This window comes from Falco peregrinus, chromosome 2 (genome assembly GCF_023634155.1).
Source record: "Falco peregrinus isolate bFalPer1 chromosome 2, bFalPer1.pri, whole genome shotgun sequence".
NCBI classification, from domain to species: Eukaryota; Metazoa; Chordata; class Aves; order Falconiformes; family Falconidae; genus Falco; species Falco peregrinus.
The window spans coordinates 5,642,689-5,659,505 of record NC_073722.1 but is presented as its reverse complement, the minus strand read 5'-3'; the positions used below and the strand labels follow the sequence as shown (position 1 = coordinate 5,659,505).

General features: G+C 42.8%; 1 protein-coding gene across 3 annotated transcripts in view; it reads right to left on the bottom strand.

The window, feature by feature from the left end:
* AFG2A (AFG2 AAA ATPase homolog A) overlaps positions 1–16,817 on the bottom strand; it is a 208,603-nt gene that overhangs the window by 40,680 nt on the left and 151,106 nt on the right. For 2 of the 3 annotated variants that reach the window (XR_008746125.1, XM_055797721.1), the window contains one exon: positions 3,834–3,998. Coding sequence is in view for 2 of the 3 variants with exons in the window: in XM_055797721.1 (XP_055653696.1) it covers positions 3,834–3,998 (165 nt within the window). In the remaining variant the exon portion in view is untranslated. Of the gene's footprint in view, positions 1–3,833; positions 3,999–16,817 lie in introns of those variants that run through there. The other variant, XM_055797725.1, reaches the window with a different exon arrangement.

Below are 16,817 nucleotides of genomic sequence, written 5' to 3'. Positions count from 1 at the left end.
TTGAGGATGGGCATCACATTTGCTAACTTCCCACCAGCTGGCACCTCCCCCGTTAGCCAGGACTGCTGCTAAACGGTGGAAAGGGGGTCTGTGGGCACTCCCACAGCTCCCTCAGTACCCTCCAGCAGATCCCCTCTGGCCCCATAGACTTGTGCATGTCTAAGTGGTGTAGCAGGTCGCTAACCATTTCCCCTTGGATTATGGAGGCTTCGTTCTGTACCCGTCCCTGGCTTCTGGCCCAGGCTGCTGGGTACCTGGTGATCAACTGGTCTTACTATTAAAGACTGAGGCAAAGAAGGCATTAAGTAGCTCAGACTTTTCCTCAACCTTTGTCACTACGTGTCTCTCCACATCCAATAAAGGATATAACTTCTCAGCATGAAGTATAACACTGAAAATGCTCTAGGAAAAAGCTATGATTAAACTGAACAATCTTTGAGTGAAGACATCCTAATTACATAAAACCATGGGGAAAAAAAATCACTGGTTTTATAAAAGTTGGTTCTCCTGCCATTTTGCCCAAAATAAAATGCAGGAACACTAGAATACATCTTTATAAAAGTTTCAGTGCAGCATGACACTTGTTCTGTTAACTATTTTTATTACTTTTAAGGACTAGAGACTTCTCAGTGCCTACCAGTGCTCCTCACTAATGCTACAGCACCTGGAGGTGCCGGCGAGGCCAGCTTTGCAGCATAGCACAGCACAGCCTCCTGCCGAACCACGCCAGGTGTCAGCTGCCTGGGTATGGCCTTCAGTAGAAATTTGCTAGAAAAAAAAAGCTGGGGACAAAGACCAGAGCAGTTCTGACTGCTCTTCCACCACACCGGTGAAACCTGTCGGCCTGCGTGCAAGGCCCAAAGAGACATACGGTTACTGCAGAGCTGTCCTTGCAGCAACCAGACCGACCCCGTGCACAGCTCACTCACACCACTCGGCTAAAAAGAGTTTGAGGGGGTCCTGGGAAAAGGCAGATGTCTTCAGGGCAGAGATGGAGCCAAAGAAGTTGCCTTAGAGGGAGGAAGGAATGATCCTTGGTGTCATCAGCTCTGAGGCCAAACCTTGCTATTTAGAAACTTCTAAACCACCATTTTCTTACTTTTCTGATTTAGAGATACTGAAGTATCCCTGACGAAGAGCCTCAAGCACTGCTGCAGAGCACTACTTCACAAGGGCCTGAAAATGAAAATCAAACTCAAACTCAAACCCAAATATTTCTAGAAAGCTGAGGCTTTGTTTGACCTACACTATTTGCATAATAAAAGCTAATTATACAGACATTGCTCCTTTAACGCACTTTTTTTTGTACATTACACTTCACTTACACGTGAGAGAAGGAAATTGTAATTCACCCTCATAAATTATCTTCCATATTCTCTCACGTGAAACAGTGGGAGGAAATCAGCCTATTTCGCTATCTTGATATATCTTTAAAGGTACTCGTTAACAGAAACATACATCCAGCAGGTGAATAAAGATTACTGGTCATAAGGGATGACAGGCAAAAATACACAACTATCTGATCTGAAAAAAGGCCAGGCTGGAAGCCAGCTGCATACTGAACTATCCACTCTACTTGCTGTTTATTCAGCTCATGTCGGGATGATTCAACGCATCTTTACACACAACTCATACTATTCATACAACATCTTCTAGTCACAAAACCAAGCATTTTCCATTTCTTTTTCTAAACAAAGGATAGAACATTGAAACGGGAACTTGCCATTCAACAGCGGAAACTATTTGTAAAGCTGGGAAGCTGGAGACACTAGGAAGAAAAGGCTTTAATGAAACTGGCCACTGTGCGTGCCAACTGTCAAGACTTTTTATATATTCTTCCAAGGAACACTGACTGAGGCTTTTTCTGTATTTACTCTTTACATCCCCGTTATTATAATTCTTTGAATGATGCAAAGAACAAAATTAATGAGAAATGCTGTATTAGAAACAGGCAGACTTTTTTCCCTCTGCAACTAATCTGTAGCTGCACTCAGTGACCCATTAACTTATTTTTGGTTCTGTACAAAGCCAGCACCAAGACATTTGTGACTCATTATCAACTAGGCACAGGAATTCACCACTAGAGCCTCAGCTGATCCAGATCCAAAGGAAATCCCCATATGCTTGGAATTTCTGTAATACAAGCATTATAGTTGTTGCCTGGTAAGAAGAGAGTTTCCATACACAACAGAGGATATGTTTATATTTATGTTTTTGGAGGCTTGTAACTCAGCCAGAGGCAGATATATTTTCCCATGGCAGCAAAAGTCATAGCACTGACATCCAGGTAAAAACATAGTACAGTTTCAAGTTGCTACTCCAAAGCGTGGAGACAGCCGAGCTGCGATAGTTTTCCAGACCAACATATAAGCCTGCAATCCTTCTTATTATTGCCTTTTTCTCATTATGAGATCCCACATTCCGTGGCAAAAAGATGTGCTACACAAAACAGCTTTGCTCACTATGCAGCTTTCATTCATTCGTTCCCAGAGCACAGTTTGTCCTGTGCCATAGAGGAGGAAACTTACTGTGGGTTTGACTTTGGTGTCCGTCATGACACAGCATCGTGGAATGAGCCTGGAGGTTAGCCCAGCCACCGCTGCTGCGGATGGCAAGGTCTGACCCCCTCCCCCAGACATGGAGCACTCACAGCAGTGCCCTCACCAGCCCGAGGTTACTAGTAGGCAATGCAGCGTTTTACAACACACCAGCACTTACGTGATAGCTGAATGAGCAAAAGTCCTGCCTGAGAGCACATCCAATGACCCGCCAGCTGAGAAGGGCCTTCAGCAATATAGGAATACACACATACTCCACAGTCACCCTCGCTTTTGGACCAAGACAAAACTTTAGCTTACTTCCCTGCCTTTGTAAACAGCACAAAGGAAGATGGGGGAGCCAAGGCAGGCACATCACGTTTTCCACTCTGCTATGGAAAAACTAGAAGGTGACTATTTAATTAAAGATGGTGTGATAATGCATACACTAGGACAGGCTATGGTGAGGTGGAAATTTTAATTTTGGTATTTCAAATCTTTTAAGAGCTTGAATTGGCAACTTTAATAACTCTGAATTTTTGAAGTCATACAATTACTTTCAATTAATCAAAATGAGGAAAGAATGAAATATCCTTTCACAACACACTGACATGAATAATATTCAGGGAGCAAAGTGTTGACCACTAGCATAGCAATGCATATTATAACTGCCAGGCAGCAGCATCTGAGAAAGTTCTTGCTTCTATGAAGGACAGGAAATAACTGTCTGATGTCCACTGTCAGAAGCTGACTAACTAATAGCAAGGAGCTATAACAATAAGTGCTGCTGTGGGGTCTCGATTATACAGAATATGAAAATACAAGCTTCGAAGTGACCAGTGACTCCCTTGCAATTCCCCTACACTGTCTCATAACTCTGTCTCTCCTCCCTCCATCTGAGGCTCTGAGTCACAATCCTAAATGCAAAAGATCCTCATGGATGTGGGGAGACCCAGGTGAACTGTCTGAACAGTCTGGGGACACTTGCCCCCATCTCTCTCCACTCCTCCTGGCAGTGCACCCTTAATGAGGCCACCCATGATTGTACTAAGGCTCATGCTGGTAAAGAACCTTGCTCTGGCAATATTCCTCGGATGGACATCTTGAAAGAAAAATGCCCCAGACTGTATCATGTTTTCTGTGCAGAAACACAAAATCTCAAACGTTCCCTTTTGTAATTCCCACCACCACTTTGAGAAGACTCGAGGGATGATATCCGGGTGATACTTGATTTCAATTTTAAAAACACGGTTTTGTGCACTGACTCTGTGGCCATTACAATTCAGGAAGTTTTACCTCTGCTCCTGAGTACTTCTGTGTGTGCTCAATAAGCTCTGCTAAGCAGACTTCATCACTGACTGGCATGGACTGAAAATGAAGTTTGAAAATCTCCCCACGAGTGGCTGCGTCTGGCAATGGCACGTAGATAATTCTGTCTATTCGTCCTGGTCTCAGCAAGGCCTGCAATGAAAGCATCACAGGAAAAGTTATAACACATGACGCATCACATCAAGAAAGTAAAAACCACAACTCAATGAAAAGCAACAGTGCCACCAAATACGCAACAATTTCAGCAAAAGCAAGATTCTGCAAAGGAACAATCAAGCTATGTGCAAGAGGTGTTATTCTCCTACGTTAGAATGGATCAGTCACTGAAAAAACAGTAAGGCTACGCAGCTTGTGAAATACCAGTTTATGGAAAAAAGGAATCATAAAGGAACCACAGTCATTTTCCTAAAATAATAATTTTAGGCTTGTTGCAAGGTGTGCTGGAATGTTAGGACTTGGCAGAAGGACAAGTGACAATGGACACATCCCATGTTCAGATCTTCAATCAAGACAAGTGGAGAACAAAAGTTTTTTGAAGTGAAGCTTACATTCTGGATTCATGTTGCTTTATCCCAAATTATTAGAGCCACACACACTTACAGAAGAGCAGATTACTTGGACAGTTTTAAATGCAAAATAAGGTAACAACAGACAGAGGCCAGTGATGCTCAGCTTCAAAGAGAGAGAGGAAAAAACACAGACCCGCAAAAGCGCTATAGTTAATACATTTTAGCATTAGCTTTGAACTGTTGGAAAAAATCTTGGTTTTTGCTTCTCTTGTGCCACAAGACAATTGAAAATGCAATACATGAATACAGTTACAAGCTAAGGCCCCAGCTTTGCAGTTTCATACACGGATATTGGCCCTTGCACTTTGGTTTCCCAGGGTTACTCAGATTATATATACACTGGGGAGCTGGGAGGATGACAGCAAACTCTGGGCAGCAGCAACAGACAACATGCGAGGGGACAACAAAAGGGCAGCGTGGACAGTTCAGAGCGGACGGGAGTGGAAAAAAATCTCAAGAAGAGATTCTCAGAAGAGAAGCGCAGGTCGTCAGGGAGCCAGGGGAAGCTCTGTCCTTGGGGATTTTGCAGCTTGACGAGATAAATCCAAGTCCTCCCTGATCTGGTGCTGGTGATAGTCCTGCCTTGTGCTGGAGGGGGACCGCAGGGCCTCTGGAAGCCCCCCCCCCACCAGCACTTCTGTGACTCTATGTTTTCCGGATGGGGTCAAAAAGTAAACATTAACTATATATAAAACAATTGTATCTGACACATAGGAGAAGCCAAGTTCTTAAATTTATGAGAAGAGAGGAAGCTCATTTCCCTATATTTGCAAAAATCTCCAAGATTTTTTGAAAACCATCTACAATAAAAAAATTAAAAACCCTCCCAGCCTTTCTTACTTGACATTTGAAAAAGAACCAAAACCCTGTACAGAGTGAATGCAGATAAATAGTATTTAAACTATTTCTTAAAAACTGAACACAGTTTATAAGAACCAGCATGTAACCTAAATTGTTTCTATGCTATGGTTCTCCCTTGGGCAGAGTAGTTTGAGTTCCAGATGACTAGAGATATTGCATGGCTGTCCTGGGCTGTCAGCCAATAAGTCTTTTCCCAGCCTGATCATGTCAGTGAAAGTCATGCTGAAAAAATAGTAGGAAAGAGCTTTCCTTCCTGCACAGCACTGATCAAGTTAACACCCTTCCTAGAGTTTCTTTAAAAAGACTGTTGTGGTGCTTCAGAGTGGAAAAATGTATCCTGAATGTTAAGAGATGTCTTGTTATTTTTAAAACAGAGTAAGAAAACACTCAGCAGAAAGTGCACAGCACTGCAGTGTTGCATCAGGCTATGTAAGGCTACAACAACGCTGCACTTCAAAGACTAAAGGTCCATACCCAGCCCGGTACCCTGTCCCTGGCAGTGGTTAATGCAGCATCCCAACAACTAAGAGCTAGAAGCAAGCCATCCACTGGTATCTCCTCAGTAGACCATGGTACTTTTCACAATACTCTTGATAGATTCACCAAAGAACTCCACCCACTGATGGTAATTCAACCAGTGTGTAATTCAGTGTCTAAATCATGTGTGTATAAGGATGTTGCCATTTTTTGCCAACACACTTGAAAGAGAAATTTGCATGTTTCAAGACTAGGCTTGGAGGGAGAGGAATTACACTGCAATTGTGTTCTGCATGCTCTTAAGGAAATGCCCATAGCCAATTCTATTATTTAGAAGAAACAAGAGATGTTCACATGAGTACAGTGGTATGCCTCTTTTAAATCAAGGCAGGTTTAACCAGGACACCTAGATAATTAGAACATTTTCTAGAGCCAGCTTAGCTCGTGCTGATGAATGACCACGGCTGTTGTGCAAGTGGGACGGGAAAAATGCTTGATGCCAACCAGCTGGGAACAAGCACTCCATTGCGTTGCATTGGCTTTCAGTTCTGAGATAAAGTCTTTGAACACGACTGAGCATCACACTCACAAAGCACAACTGCAGATGTAAAAGAGTGAATGTATTTATTTTTTTTTGCTCAGTTACTAAAAATTGTATTTCCTCCAGTTTGTCTCAAATGCTTTGTGTTTTATATATAGTCGTAGTTGGAGGCCCAAGCTTTAAACACACTATCATTTCTTTTTGCTACAGTCAGGCCTAGGGACCTTATCCAAGATGGCCAGATGTGCTGGGAACCGTACAAAAAAAGCACAAGTCAGTCAGTCTCTGCAGCACTTGCTGCTTAAATAGACATAGACAAAAAGGAGAGGAGAGAAATAATTCCGTAACCTCACTTGAGAGAAGAGTCAAATCCCCCTCCAAATCCTTTTCTCTGGAGAGAAAAGCAGGTTAAAGTGAGAGCTGGGCTCCACCAGCCCTCCTGACAGTCCAGCCAGATGGGAAACGTGGTGACCCTGGGAGACCCTGGGCACAGCCTGACTGCTCCTCACTCTGCTGTCACCACCCTTTGTCCCTTTGGCAAGCTGCCGGCCTCCTTCCCTCTACGGTCCTGAGGAACTAAAAGCAGAGGGAGAGGGTGAGGAAGGGGCCTGCCTTGACCCATCCTGCATTACTGGAGGGTAAATCCCCAGTGAGGGGCTGTAGGTGGGCTTCAGAGCTGCTCTGCTGCCTGCTGGTCTGAAAGCAATTGCACAGCAATGACAAGTCAAGGCCGTTCTTGTTTGCAGGACATCACGTTGCCCTCTCTGGCTTTTGGTTTCTGCATACTTCTCATGGAGATACTTTTCATTCCAGGCCAAAATAATTCAGGACTCGGAGCTGAGCTGCACATAGAGGTCAGCAATAAGGGAACATGATATCCTTCTTGACATTTTTGCACACTGAAGTTTCCTCCGGAGGAAAATGAGCTCTTTCTTGGTTGCTTAGAGAAGCCTACTGTGGCATTTGATGTGGACACCTGCAACAGTGGTGTCAGCTTTAACACCAAGGCCCAGGTCATGCTGACTTCTGCTGCTGGCAGCAGTGCTGAGTATGATGGATGCTGAAACCACCTTTTTCCTCCACACTGCTTTTCGTACAGACTCAGAGGCTATTTGTCTTCTCAGTGGGGTGTTGTGTGATGCAGGCTTCCCCACAGGAAGGGGTTTGGAGGTGGATGCTCCAAGCGTGCCACGACTTTCACAGGCTGTTCCAGAAGATGGAGCTTCAGTCTTGCAATATGCACTTTGAAAAGCATGAGGAGAGCGATAAGGACACCCAGGTCACATCTGGACCAGCCCCGCTGCCCACAGGGTGCATTGGGATCCTGCACTGCCCCACTATTGGCAAGGTGGAAGGTGAAGCTGCCTGGGATTGATCCTGGCTGCTGAGCTTGAGGAGGAGGAATTGAGCAGAAGGCGGTGGCTTGGCTCTGCAGGAGGACAGGCAGGTGGGGGAGGGTGAAGAGTTGAAGCAGGGCTGCAGGTTCAGGCAGATATGAGCTGCTGGGAGTAACAAAATTAACCGCTTGCGGCTGGGAGATGCAAAACTGATTTGAGGCTAGGAGCACACAGAAGGTGGGAAGTTGATGGGGCCAAAATTAATTGATGTGTGTGCAGAGCTACATAATTCACTGATGTTGAGATGTGAGGGTTGCATAATTTATGTAGGCCAGGAAGGGCACAAATTTAAGTAATTGGGGTTTTGGTAGAAACCAGAATACTTCATACCATTAAGCAATTCTTTTGCAAGTTTATGTAATTTTTTTTGTTGTTACCACAACAGTTATGAAAGGGGTCTAAGTGCATATGCATTGAAAGGTTACTAGTGGTACACAGATACAATACTCTTCAGGAGAGCACTAGGAAAGTGGGACAGTCATCACATAATATGTAGTATCATCAACAGCAAAACCACATTTTAATTAAGAAGAAACTGCTTCTCTTTCAAAAAGAAATGCTTAATTCTTTGGTAATTAAAATTGAGTATTATTTCAAAATATATCATTGGAAAAGGTAGCTGGTTCAAAAATGTGTATTTTGTGTGTAATTATGAAGATAATTACTTCAGGAAAGAAAACTTAAACAGGTAAAGCCAGGAAAATATTTGTGGTTCCTGTTAAGAATGGAGTAGAATTAACCTTAGGGCTTTGCCAGTTTTCCTCCTCTTTTCCCTTTTTTTTTTTTAAAGCATCCATCTTTAGTTAGCTTTTACAAAGAATACCTGGTCATTTCAAGGACTGCATTGTCCAACAATGTAGAATCATAACTGACAGTAGCATACGCAGCTGAAGAGCTTTCTGTGGGGTAGAAAAAATAGCCTTCCTACTGACATACTTCTACAGCCATGTCCACCAATACATCGAAATCATTCTTAATGGTATTTTATAACAAAACACCATCATAAACAGAGAGTAACCTGACAATAGAAAAAATAAATATAACTACTACAAAAAAAAGATGTAGCAAACTGACAGTATTTTCATCAGCAAAACAACTTGCATAGCAAAATGTAAGCTGCCCAGTAAATGGCATTCTGAGGTGTGCAGGAAAAAGCGAGTTGGTTCAGCAAGTAACAAAACTCATCTGGACAATAAATGTTACTGCATGCTCTCTGCTGCAATCAATCTCCACAAGTAGGAACAGATTTTTATACTAAATTTAAGATATTTCCTTTCAAGTAAATACATTTATTTTCATGCAGAACCTAAAAAAGGCAAATAAAAGTTTAATCCTGCTTTGGAGTCCATTGGGATTAGACTACAGATGAAAATGAGAGGATTAGAAATAACAGAACAACCTGTTTCCTTCATAACTAAATCCTTCCAACTTAAATTAACAATTGCTATTTGCGAACCCTGATTGCGGTCCCTACTTACACAGACTCCGGAATACAAGCGGTACTCTATATCTTGTAACGTCACTTGGTAATGCAAATTTTTTTACTTTCATCATTACAGTATTTGATCGTATCTAAAACACTTTAAAGTCAATCATATTCTTCATGTAGTCTGTGCAAGCAATAACTGTTTGTGAGAACCTTTCAGTGTTTTTGCCCACATGTCAGGACAGATGTGTTACAAGTGTGGAAAGTATTAAGGTTAAAGATAGGCTGAGGAAGTGAATTTGTTAACAGCGATGAAAGGGCCTTCTCATACCATCACATTTATCTCTTGCAGGAGTGAAGTCAGCTCCCATGAAGGTGCTTCTCCTACGCTTTTGAGGCTCACCTCGGTGCCTGGTATTTTCGTTCGCACTCTGTGCCAGAGCAGGTCACGCTCCCAACACAACAGACTAGGAAGCGTTTGGCATTTTAGGATCTTTGAAAGTTTCAAGTACAGGAAGCCCTTTTATCCTGTTTGCTAGACAGGCTACGGGAGGCTTTTTGCAACCATGGATTAATTACCAAAATTAGAAGGTGCTGAGGGGAAAAGACACATTACAGTATCACAATTAAGGACTTAAAAACCACAGTCCAGTGGAGAGCTAAATTTTATTGTTCCACAAGGTTTTAATTCCCCCTCCATCTGGCATGAGCTGCTTCAGGAGGCAACCTCAAATTCCTCCGTTTCAGGCGACACGCTTATTTGCTGTGTCACAAGACTGGAGTCTTGTAATTACAGGCTCCTGAGTCAAGCGATACTGCTTTTTTCTTGCCAAGAGCCCCTTTCCCCACGCTGCTCCTCCTCCCCACCTTCTTCCTTCTGTGCCAGCATCTGTCACCACCATCAGCACATGCCAACACCTCTAACCAGTTCCCCTCTTTGATGACTTGTTTGCTGGTCACCACCCTTGTACTTCTCCCAAGATCTGTGCAGATTACTCTCAGTTGTCGTTACACAACAGCTACAATTCCTCTCAGGGTGGAGCAGTTTGCTTCTTCTACCTACAGTATATCCACCGCTTCAAAAACTGCATTCACAAACAGAATTTTATTAGATATTATTGGAGACTAGCTCCTACAACATGTTGCAGTCTTCTATGGTCAGTCCTTATGCAAAGACTTCACCTTCCATACAGAGTTCTAAACATCAGGCTGTACAACCCTTCCATCACGTCAGTCTTGCTGAAGACCTGGAGCATTGTGCAAGGTGACAAAAAAAGACATGATAGGTTTGACAGCAGGTGTTCAGGAAGAATGTGCACTACCAGGTGGCAGTGAGCACAGCGGGAACATTTAACTCAAGCATTAACCAGAAGTACTAATCAAAGGCACAGAACAAACACGTGGTTTGATACGCTGACAAACAGTAAACCAGCTTCAACAGGGAGACAGTTTGTATCATCTGAGTCCAAACCAAGATGAAGCGATACGGAGAGTTAACCATCTGAAAAATAAGAATGAATCTGTCCTCCACTGCCAAGCAGCCAAATGCCCCTGCTTGCATAAGATTCATCTGCTTGCTTTGCTTATCCTCCAGGTCTACTACCATTAGTTAATCCTTTTCCTTCAACCACTGATTTTTACCTGTTTTCAGTTCATCTCGTCAACAGAGGGAAACTTTTCAGTGTAATTCAATGTATCTTCTGGAATTGCTCTGTTTGCTGCCTACCAATAGGAACTAACACCTTCAGCTATCACTACAGATCAGTCTCTTAGTTATTACAGCAAAACACAGTTTACCCTACAGTTCCAGTATGCAGAAAAATAACAAATTCATCTTTCCTTATAAAATGAAACCTGGGAAAAGAATGCCTTGAATCAATAGAAACCACTGGCATCACTTGCTTGAACGATATACCCTGCTTCCGCAAGTTTCACAGCAAATCAGACATTTCCACTAACAGTGGTGACTTAAACAGGTATCAGCATTACCTAAATAACTAAGTATAAGGCAGCACTAGAAGTGCTTCAAGAAAGCAAAACTTTCCTGAGTTGATGCAAAAGCATATCAAGCCTTCACACAGCCACAGCATTCAGAATCTCGCTGCCAGACCATCGGGGTTTGGGCTGCTCCGGGCTGGAGGTAGCTGTGCCTCTGCCTTTGGGGATATGGTACCAAGAGTGTAGCACCAGCGGTTATCCAGCTGCCTTATCTCGCCTGTATAAGCTCAGGGAAGAAGCTGCTGTGTCCTCTCACCTCCTCCTAAGCTCACCTGGCCTGGTCCCTCCTGCACCATGGGCTGCACTCCCGCACCAGGCAGCAGCCGCGGTCACGCATGGAGAAGGGGCTGCGGGGAAAGGGGATAGGTGGTAGGGTTACTGCCTCTCCGCCATCTAAAGAAACCGCTTGCGGATGCGTGAGGAGAAAAACGCTGCAAAAAGCCAGGCTTGTAATTCCAAACATGCACAACGATGGATGCACCAAAATTTTCTTATCTTTTTAATAAGAGTAACATCAGTGTCCCAACCGCTGTACCTCACAGTCTTGCCACTGACAGAGTTTGATTAATATAGCTAATTCAAGGGGAGCTATGGAGAAAGAAGACTTGAGGAGACTTGTTTCGTTGCAGCAATGAGACCGTGTAAACACAACTGTGAGGAACAATATGCTCCTTGGCCCATGCAGACAATACCAGAGCATGTTTTTATGTGGTTTTGTTCAGATAGGATTAAAATATCTCAAGAAACCAAGTTTCAATCACTTCTCTTGGCAGAAACATCTGCAGGCAGATACTCTGCAGCTGCAGAACCAGTATCTCCGTACTTTTTTTCCCCCTGATATTTCAAACAGTTAAATTGGCCAGTTGGCACAAATTACTGCAGTGTTCATTGGGAGCCAAGCTTCGCCCAGGCCTCCGTCTATAAAAGTCTAAACCTGTCAGTAACACAGCACATTTTCAATGCAGTAAAAGCAGTGCAAATCCAAGAAACCCTACTGATATGATTCCAGATACTCCAGTTTGGCACCACAGAAATTCAGCTCCAAATCAAGCCTCTTACGTCTATTCAAAGACATGGAGGCACCAACAGGGAACCCTTCCCCTGCTTTGTAAATATGGGTTCAGAAGAAACTGAAGCCATTCATAGCAGATTCTCCACAATCTGCCCATACTTTCAGGACACTCAAACACATGTTTTCAAGCCACAAACTGTAAGAAACTGCACCCGACCTCTCTCTCTATGCTCGTTCAGACTGCAGCAGCGCCGTTCTCCCCTTGCACCCGTGCTGAGCAGCAGAGTCTTGGCTCAGGGCTGTGGCGCTGGCTTCCTTTGCAAGGTAGATTTCAGACACAAGAACTTGTTCTCTCCCCATGTTCAATCTGAGCAGTCTTACCGCAGTGGTGTGCGGACAGTGGATGTCACAATTTTTGGCTGTTTTCCTGCAATTTTAGTAATGAGCAAGAGCAATCTAGTCCTTTGCTACTTGCTAGGTCTTGCAGAGAGGTTTTGATATGAAGAGGGCACTGGAACTCCTCCTCTTCTCTAAATGCTACGCAGCTCTTCCTCCCTGATTTCTAATAAAATGATTTTTAGTAAAGTCAGTTTTAACTAAAGAAAAAAATTCTATCATCAGCTAATAAACAATGTAACACACCCTCTTCAGTGTATGTTTACGTAAGAGAGTCCTCTGTGCTCCTGTCTAAGAGGTGCAAAACCTCAGGAATGTCAGTTCTTTTTTTCTTTCCCTCTTTTTTTTGGGGGGTGGGGGTTTATTAAAAGAACCCCTTTAGAAAAGATAACAATTACATGTAATGGAACCTGGAACCAGACTCTTTTGGCAATTAATCACCCAGGAGCCGTTGCAATCCTGCAGGCTGTTTCTGACAGATTTTGAGAGCTTTACAGGAATCACTGGGATAAGATGTGCCTGGGCTGGCTTCTGACAGGGACTGATCATGTACAAAGTGGATTGTTGGTTTGGGTGGATTTTGTTTGTTGTTTTTGTTGGTTTTTTTTTTAGTTTGTATATTCATACATGCGCGCACACACACACAGATGTGTGCACCCATACATACATTTCTATAAGTCTTTCTTTATGTACATGGAACAACTGCAGAACTCATTTATTAGCCCAGAGGCAAAAAATAAAAAGAAGAAAAAAAAAAAAAAAGAAAGAAAAAAAAGCCTTTTCTTCCTCTCAGCAAAGTAGAGCTATCCATCACTTAACAGAGATACTTCCTGTTTTCAAGCAGTTGGGAAGGCATGACTTCCAACCCAAATACTTGGCTTGGCAAACTATTCCTGTGTTGACAGATGCTTTTATAACCACTTCATTCCACCTGAAGTTTCAGTATAAAAGGAGGTGGGCTTTGCTGGTTTTGTTTTTTGGTGTTGGTTTTTGGATTTTTTTTTTGGTTGGTTTTTTTTTTTTTTTCTGAGGGAGGAGAAAGGGAAAGCAGAAAGGAGAGGAAAGAGAAGGAAAAGGAAGGAAAATACCACAATTATAACAGCTGGAAGACAGAGGTTAGCATAGCTCTGACAGATGTTACCATGTAACCTCAAAATGACATGTTAGAGGAAAAAAATCACCACCAAACCTGTTCCTTGTAGGAAAGAGAATTTTGAACTCCTGCCAAAATATTACAATTCTCCTCAGAAGCTTTCGAACACTGTAACAATGATCTACTACATAATACAGTATTTTCCATACATAAACTATGCCTTTGCTCTGACTGATTGAATTACCAGCACAGGATGAGATTCTTTTCAGAGAGACAACTTAACCTCAAATGACAAAAATCCACAGCAGGCCAGCTCCATCAGGACCTGCCTTGTAACAGCTTTTCATCTCCTCTGTTCTGTCTCCACAGGACTCACTAACAGGGCACTCTCCAAATTCTCGAGACTGAATACTTCAGTGTGTGACAAACAGCAGAAAAAATGTTCCGCGCACAAGATGTATTTGTAAAGATGCGTGATCCATTTTATATAACCTTTTGTCGTATCAGTTTCTGTATTGCTTACACCTGGTTACTTCAGTAACTACCCCACCACAAACATCTTGATGACTTTACCTGGCTTGTGGCCAAACTTTACAGACCTGTCTAACAAACTACAAATAACCAAAGCGTAAAAGAAACATTCATAGATCAAGCCAGGTATGCGAAACAAGCTGCTTCTAAAGAATGAGGAGATCGGCAGAGAGGTAAGCAACATCAAGGAAACAATTCAGAAACAGTTTCAAAAGGAGATCAATGACTTTCCGTCATTACAGCCAACACCGTGGCAGGAAAAAAAATAAAATCGTTTCTGGTCTTCATTATTTGAAAGATCTTATTTTACTACCATGGCTCTGGAAGAGCATTTGAAGCAATGCAGTAGATACTGGTCACAATAACTTTAAGCTAAAGGAAAAGTCATTCCACTCGTAAAGAGAATAAAACCACAATATTAAGAAATATCACTCATTTGTACTTGAAATTGGAAACCAAGGTAATCGCGCCTTTTAAAAGTCTGTCTTGATGCTCACATTCCAAAAAGGCAGGGAGTGAATCAAACATACCCTGGTCTAAACCCCTCTCTTTGGGAAGTACAGCCCTCTTGCCCCTTTGTAACTAACACACACTGGGTACCATGCAGTTGCCAATACCATTTGAGACTGGCTGAACTGTCTTGGGTATTTCCCTGAGGCTGATCCGCATTTCCAGTGAGGCTTTCCCCCTGCCAAGGGGATAGCTGGTGGCCTGGCAGGAGCCTGCTGAGCAGAACAAATAGCACTGGATGCCTCTGTTCAGGTCACCGAACCCCAACCACTCGTTTGATATAGGAACAACCAGAAGATACACTACAGGTTTTTAACTCACTACGCAGCAGCCCAGATGTGAGAACATGAATGAAGCCCTCTCCTCCATTCAAAAAATGCGTCTTAATCAATTTTGTAGTTACAAATTGAGGAGAGAAAAGAAGAAACAGATAAGTATATACAGTAGGAAAGAAACATCTAACCAGCATCTGCCAAGCAGTGCGTGTGCAGGGAAGCACTGCTTGATGTAGGACGTCCAGCAGCAGACATACAACATCAGTCTTTAAACACAGCCACACAGCTAAGGAGTCTTTCTGGGTCCAGAAGAGCATATCAGCGAAGACGACTTTTTGGGTCTTTGCACAGCCAGATGTGGTTACTGAGGATGCCACCAGCTTAACAGCATAGGTGACACAGTACCAGAGATACTTTCTCAAAGTGCAGGTAATACGGAAGAACTGCACGCTTGATGATAAAATCCCAGATAGCTACATGCCAGGGTATTAATATAGTCAAGACGCAGGCTGATTAACAGCAGCGGTGCACTGGCTGGGTCAGAAGCCAAGTTACTCTGCTTGAAGAAAAGGCCCCGGCAGACGTGCCTCCTCTCATTATTGCAAGCAGACAATCACTGACTTCCTCCACCCAGATGCAGGAAGACAACTGGTGGTTTTCTCCCTCATACCTGCAGAAACCGCTTTGTGTGTTGATCTTAGGAACTTGTGGGTGGTGCTGAGTTTACATAAATTACAGTGCTTACTGCAGCTGCCAACTGCAAGTGACAGATAGAGCTTGGACTCGGATTAAAATATGTACTTTCTAGTCATTAGGCATGAAGCGGTGCTGATAAAAGTCCTGAAATAATTTTACAGGTCTGCCAAATGTTTATAGCCCCTAATAGACGTGAACTGTTAGATGAAAACCTTCGGTGCCACCCAACTCACGTTCTTTCCCTACACTGCCAAGAGTTCCTTCAAACATATACGAGACTGCTGATCACTGTCCATCTGGCTTTCTCCTTGACTGTCCCCCACTTTGTGAAGTCATCCATAATATTTCCACCTCTAAGCACTTTTAAATGGAGAAATAACTTTGGTCAGCCCCTTTTACATGTTCTACAGCCAGCCTGAAGGCATTCCTGCCATGGCAGACAGTCTGGCATCAGATCTGGCTTCATTCTTACCACATATCCTAGATATTTCCATCTTCATTTCTGGATAATTTAGGAGATTAAGTCTTGTTCAACTCCCTGACGAATCTCAGTATTTGTTATAAATTCATTCCATTTAATACCTACTATTTCCTCAAGGCATTTACTTTCAAAAGCTTTTAGACGGCTGTCTGTACCTTTGGTGGATTTCCAGCTTTCACATCCAACTGTTAAGGTGGAAACAAAATTTCAGTGGTACACCATAGATCGGTTTTAAATTGTGGACTATCAACACCTAAATCTTCTTTACGCTGGTAAATGCAGCTGCTGTCTCACTGATGTATTATACTATTTCTTTCTGGACATCCTGTTTGTTCACATCTTGCTGCCATGCAACGAGAAGACGCCTGTTTTACGTATAGCTTGTTTTTGTATCACATTACCAGAGTTGAAAATTACTGTGGTTCTCATTATCTTTATTTTTTTTTTTAACCTGCCTTCTTTTTTTTTTCTTTTTCTTTTTTCTTTCTTTCTTTTGTGCATGAGTCTCTGTTAGTTTGTTGAATCTAGGTTACCTGGAAAACCACCTAGCTGTGGTTTCTGCTAAGTAACATAACCCATGTCCTACCTGAGTCAACTTTTTATCTCCCACTCTTTCCCACTTAAATGAACAATGGCTCCAAATAGCAAAGGTAAAAAGATTGCACCTCTGCTTGATGTCATTGTCTGC